Source organism: Furipterus horrens, unplaced genomic scaffold, assembly GCF_987537825.1.
Source record: "Furipterus horrens unplaced genomic scaffold, mFurHor1.1.pri manual_scaffold_17, whole genome shotgun sequence".
Classification (NCBI taxonomy): Eukaryota; Metazoa; Chordata; class Mammalia; order Chiroptera; family Furipteridae; genus Furipterus; species Furipterus horrens.
This window is the reverse complement of record NW_028327187.1, coordinates 56,605,220-56,611,219: the sequence shown is the minus strand read 5'-3', so window position 1 is coordinate 56,611,219 and position 6,000 is coordinate 56,605,220. Positions and strand designations below refer to the sequence as shown.

The 6,000-nt window shown below is 40.8% G+C and overlaps 1 protein-coding gene across 1 annotated transcript; it reads right to left on the bottom strand.

Annotated features, from left to right (window-relative positions):
* Nucleotides 1-2,023: 2,023 nt before the first annotated feature.
* On the bottom strand, nucleotides 2,024-4,487 carry SLC25A53 (solute carrier family 25 member 53). Its single transcript, XM_090264732.1, has one exon. The coding sequence runs from the start codon at nucleotides 4,485-4,487 to the stop codon at nucleotides 3,567-3,569; it is 921 nt and encodes a 306-aa protein (XP_090120858.1). The 3' UTR covers nucleotides 2,024-3,566.
* Nucleotides 4,488-6,000: the final 1,513 nt, after the last annotated feature.

Below are 6,000 nucleotides of genomic sequence, written 5' to 3'. Positions count from 1 at the left end.
CTTTGCAGGATGAAACCCAACCAACTAAGCCACATTGGTCAGGGCAGGGAATTTTATTATTTTCTTTCAACTTTTCATACAAAGTAGCTTTATTGTTAAATTTTATATTTTATGAGTTTTAAAGATATCAGTATTTATTACTTCCTTATTTTATTGATCTCAACTTCAAAAGCCACTTTAAATTTCAGAAAATATAACCACATTAACATCACCAAGTTAAATATTGACATTTAAAATAACTAGAAACTATTGTATTCTTTAAAAAAAATAATTTATGTATTTATTTGTTTGCTTGTTTATTTATTTATTTTTAGAGAGAGGGGAAAGGAGAAAGAGAGGGAGAGAAACATCATTGTGTGGTTGCTTCTTACTTGTGCCCCCAACTGGGGACCTGCCGTATAACCTAGTAATGCGCCCTGACTGGGAATTGAACCAGCAACACTTGGTTTGCAGGCCGGTACTCAATCCACTGAGCCACAGCAGCCAGGGCTGAAACTATTGTATTCTTATACTTTACTCAGATTTAAATGAAAAAGTTGATAGGTTTATATAATTTTATCAGATTTCCTGTTTTTATATTAACCAGTTTGTAAATATCAATTATTTAAATTATTGTAACTATAATACGTGAAGATATGAAACTTGAAGGTATAATACTGAAGGTATGGAACATGTTTATACTGTAGTGCCATACCTTCAAGTATTAACATACCTAAAGTAAATTTAAAGTTTTTAGCACTGGCTGGTGTGGCTCAGTGGACTGAGTGCTGGCCTGTGAACCAAAGGGTCACTGGTTTGATTTCTAGTCAGGGCACATGCCTGGGTTGCAGGCCAGTTCCCCAGTTAGGGGTATGCAAGAGGCAACCACACATTGATGTTTCTCTCCTTCTCTTTCTCCTTCCCTTCCCTCTCTCTAAAAATAAATAAATAAAATATTTTTAAAAAGTCTTTATAGTCAAATATAGTAAATTGAAAGAATTACCACCAATGTAGGTTTAAAATACGCCATGAGATTTCATTTTTTAATATTCTATAATAACTGCGCCATTGTCATAGAGATAAGTTTTTTAAAGGACTGGAATCTACAAACATTGAATCTAGGAATACTACAATTGCCAACTCTCAGATACTTCAGGAAAAATATTGTGAGTGTGTGTAGATAGAGAAGGAATTTTCAAATAATAAAACAACTGTTAATATTAACAGTAGCTAAATTTGGGTAAAGGGTATTTGGGTGTTATTTATACTTTAGTTATGCTGATAAATTTTCTATAAGTTTGAAATTATTTCTAAATGTTATAATGAAGAAAGGGACATAAATTGGCAATGATGTAAGTGGAAATTGACAGCGTACTTTGAAATTAATGCATCTCTTGCATAAAAATGTGGGAGAATACAGTAGTTTATCCTCTTTAGCTTAAAAACCAAAGTCATAGCTAACTTATGAATATTTTTGTAAATAATATTTTCTTTCTTCTGTGCTAGCCCTGAAATATGACCAGATGCTGTCTTATTTTTCCTTCCCTTGTGAAGACTCTGTGTCCTCCGTCCTTGAATCCACAAGCAGAATACTGCTGCACCCCATCTAAGTCTGCATGGGATCAAACATGGGAACTCATCTGCAGCTATTCTGGACCAGCCACTTTCTGTTGACTTGCTGGCAAATGCTGTCTGCTCTCTTATCACCTATAGTGTTATCTTTAATTTCCGTGATATGCAGTCAGGAATTCTCACTACAAAGATCTACAATCAGGTCATTACAAATGACAAATTCCATTCAGTAAAGATGTGCAAGTGGAGGTCATTTTCATATCTATAAGAGGAAAACTACAACATGTTATCTTGGAAATCATCAAAATTCCAGTTTAAAAGAATGGGACAATTAAACAATATGTTTCTTTTGGTGAAATTTCAGTTCCTACAGTGTTGCTAATAGCAAACATGCCATCAATAACACAAACTGGTCAAATGTTCCAATTGAAAGTCATTTTATTATCATTATTATCATCAGCAGCATCATTATCATTAGCACAAAACTAAATCCATTAATAAAAGAAAACAAAATTACACCCTAAATGCATGTGTCTTACTGTCAGTGAGTTATTAACATTATCTTCATGTACAACAGACAGCACCCTGAAGATAATGGCCATATCACAGCATTATAATCAATTCAATAATTCAACTAACATTAATGAGCACCTAAGCACAATAGAAGATTTTAAAATGTGTACAAGAATCCTTGCTTTTAAGGAGTTGTGCAGTCTAGTAGGAGGCATTGAAGAACACCAAAAACACAGGGAGGGCCACATGAGATCAGTGACATAATGGAATCAGTGCCATGTATGAAATGTTATCACAAGAGATTATCATCACATTCAGTTATGGGAAATCAGGAGAGGATCCACAGTGAAGGTGGCATCTAAGCTGGGCTTTGAGGTTCTGGAAGGATTTCAGCAGATTGGCATATGGAGAAGAGGCACTGGAGGCGAAGAGAATTAAGTATGGGTGAGAGCACAGCCACGGGAAAGTTCGTGGCATTCTGGGGGAGAAAACAATAGTTCAGTTTGGCTGGTATGTGAAACCTATGTAAATGGGAGTGGTGTAATAAAATGCTGAAGGTTATATGAATACCATATTTTGAATGGCCCTGAACTACACGCTAAGATTTCTTCTGATTGTTAATTTATGTCACAGTAACTACCTGGTATATATCTACAGCAATAAAATATGCAATGATCTGTGAAGTAACATGCTCATTTCACTTCCAAGTTTCTTAGGGAAACTACAGTGGTTTCTAGGCAACGTCATTGTTTTGCTATCAAAAATGTCCCAGCAGATAAACCCAAGTAATCTATAGTAACTTTTTCTATTTTACATGCAACTGCATCTCTTCCCTCAAAGTCTATTCTTTCTATCCATCCAGGGACTGCAGCTCTACCCACTCTCATCTTCAGCCCACCAATTCTTTTGGCACCTACTCAGTTAAAGCAAATCTAGTTTAGGATTTCCACCTACAACTGCTATTCTAAAGCTAGGACCCACACCTGTGAGAAGTGAGAGTAGTGGTGGTAGGTGTAGCAAAAAATATCATGAAAATGTTGCCATCTGAGAAGTACTATGTAATCCCCATCATCAAGAGTCAAGCTTAGTTCTTTGAAATTGGAGTTTCTGGTCCTCCATTCAGTTTGGGGCAGAGGACAACTGGAAGGGTCTCAAAACTCACAGTGCCTAATTAAAATTCTTTTATAGTTTTCTCTTATCATCAAAAAATTCCTTAAGTAATGACATTTCATCTGGGTTACATTATTTCAAGGCCTTCTTGGTGTGAGGCTATTGATGCTGTGGATAGGCAGGAGTGACTTGCTCTTTCTGACCAAGGAAGCTAGCTGGGCTTTGTTTGTGCCCAACAAGCTGGTAGTTGGGAATCTCCCCAGTGCACTGACAGTTCAAAGATGCTAAAGAATGACTGTATTAGGTAATTAAGCCAAAGAAGTAAGCTATTTAGGCCAACCTGAGAAGGCTTAGAATAACAACATTGCCATGGCCATGCTTCCTGCAGCTAGTCAGTCTTTCAGCTCTTTCCTGGAATGAGACTTCCTCTGAAGGAAGTCATGGATAGCAGTAGTGAGGCCCCATGTTACACTCGACCTTAGGATGACGAGGGAGCCTCCACGGTAGATCAGGAACACCTTTTGGCCCCGAGAGTCCCACATGTCCCGGGCAGAGGCCCAAAGGCTGGGCATGCTCTGCCAGCCAATATGGGACTGCATATTGGCAACCAGCACAATGAGAGGATAGAGAACTAGACATGTGATCGTTCCATTGACACTCCCAGAAACCAAGGCAGGAACCCAGTGGGGTAGGCCTTGCTTTGCCAAGCCTTCCTGGATAGGGTCCTTGAAGGAGAAATATAGAGCACTCCCCAGGCTGTTCCTGAGAAGAACAGGCCAGAAACCACGATAGTAGCCCAGCGACAGCCGCTCCCAAAGCCCATAAGAGTTGAATTCTTTGAGAATGCTGAAGGTGGTAGGGAAGCGAGCTTGCTTGCGACCATCCTGGAGCACATTTTGCACTCTTTCAAAGGGGCTGAGTGCCACAGCCTCCACAACACCAGACATGAGCCCTGCAGCCCAGCGGTGTCCCAGGGAGTGTGGCCCATCAGGGAAGAGAGAGCACAGCAGGCTATCATAAGTCCCAAATAGTAAAGTCCCTTGCAACGTCTTGGAGAGAAGAGGTGGGTAGATTCCCCGGTAGAAGTACTGGGGGCCTTCATGCCAAAGCTGTCGCAGAGCCTCCGACACTGCCACAGCATGAATCTGTTGCCGGAACACAACCTTGTATATAGGAAAGGTCAGAAAAGTAGACATAAAATTGGAAATGGCCCCAAGCGCATAGGCCTGGGAGTGCCAGCTTTTCTTTCCAGGAGTCTCTGATTGTGTCCACTGCTGAAGCTCATTCCCGGAAGAGTGGTTCTGTTCCCCCATGCTGGAGACAACTGGGTGCAGATGGAAGAAACTGGCAAGAGTTGTTGGGGGAGAGGTTAGGCTGACCATTGTATCTGTTGGTGAGCATTTTCGCTGTTTAGTTAGAAAGAGAGCCCCAAGAAACTCTGTTTAAGGAAATAAGCCTATCTTTAGGCCAGTTCTGAGACATAAGCACACTCTTAAGAAAAAAAATAGCCCTGGCTGATGTGGCTCAGTGGATTGAGTGCTGGCTTGCGAACCAAAGGGTGCCGGTTTGATTCCCAGCCAGGGCACATGCCTGGGTTGCAGGCCAGGTCCCCAGTTGGGGGTGTGCGAGAGGCAACCACACATTGATATTTCTCTCCCTCTTTCTCCCTCCTTTCCCCTCTCTATAAGAATAAATAAATAATTTTTTTTAATTTAAGAAAGAATCATTAAAACAAAAGCATTTAGTTTTTCTGGACAGATCAGAGTTACCTCTACAGTGTTTGGCTGACACAGCAAGTATTCTAATATTCAAAGAAGGTTTAAGATTGAAAAAAATAAAATTGGAGAAGGAGGGTTCCAAAACCTGTTGCATTCAACTTCTACTAAATGAAAATTCACATTTGATAAATTGCTAGAATAAGTTGTTATTCGCTTTCTGAAAAGTAGTACTATCTTGTTGAGGCAGAAAGGCATTCAAAAGTTATAGTCCTGTACTTTCTCTAAAAGTTGGTAGAAATTTGGGGAGCAAGGAGTCTCCCTCTACTCTCTTTCTGTAGATTCTTGCCAATGTTGTAGCTATTTCATGGCAACAAACTGCTCCCTCTCCAGAATAAGGAACAGAGAGAAGAACTGTTCCTAGAAATTCAGTGCCAAAAGGCTCCGCACCTGGCGATTTCCAAGCCTAACTTTGTACACATGACAGAGCAGAGGTTCTCAACCTTGATGCTATTGACATTTTAGGCCAGATAATTCTTTGTTCTAGTGCCTGTCCTCTGCATCATACAATATTTAGCAGTATCCTGGCCTCTACTTGCTGGATGCCAGTAGCACCAGTTGTGACCTACCCAGCTATGACAACCAAAAATATCTCCAGACATTGCCATATGTCTCAGGGAGAGGGCAGACAAAATTGCCTCTGGTTCAGAACCATTATACTAAAGAGAAGCAGTACTGAAGAAGAAATGAATGCTTAGTGCAGATCTGAGAACCTGAGGGAGTTTGTTAGGAAGGAAACAGGGGCTCTGCTGGGCTGAGAGGACAGGGTATGTATGCTGCAGTGGGAGATGGTATGTGGAGGAAAGAAAGAATAGATGTATGTTGGGGGAAAGAGCAGGTGACCAGGCTGGGGACTCACATCTAGATTGATAGGAAGTCTGGAAGGAACTGCAGACCCAGAAGATTCACACAGAACCCTGGACTGTGTGGTCCTGAGGGGAGGGAGGTGTTGGAACTCTAATTATGCTAGCAGTTGATGGCCTGCTTACTAGGGACAAAGGGTTACCCTAGGCTGAGGCCCAGAGGGAGGGGGAGAAGCCAGGCACTGCAA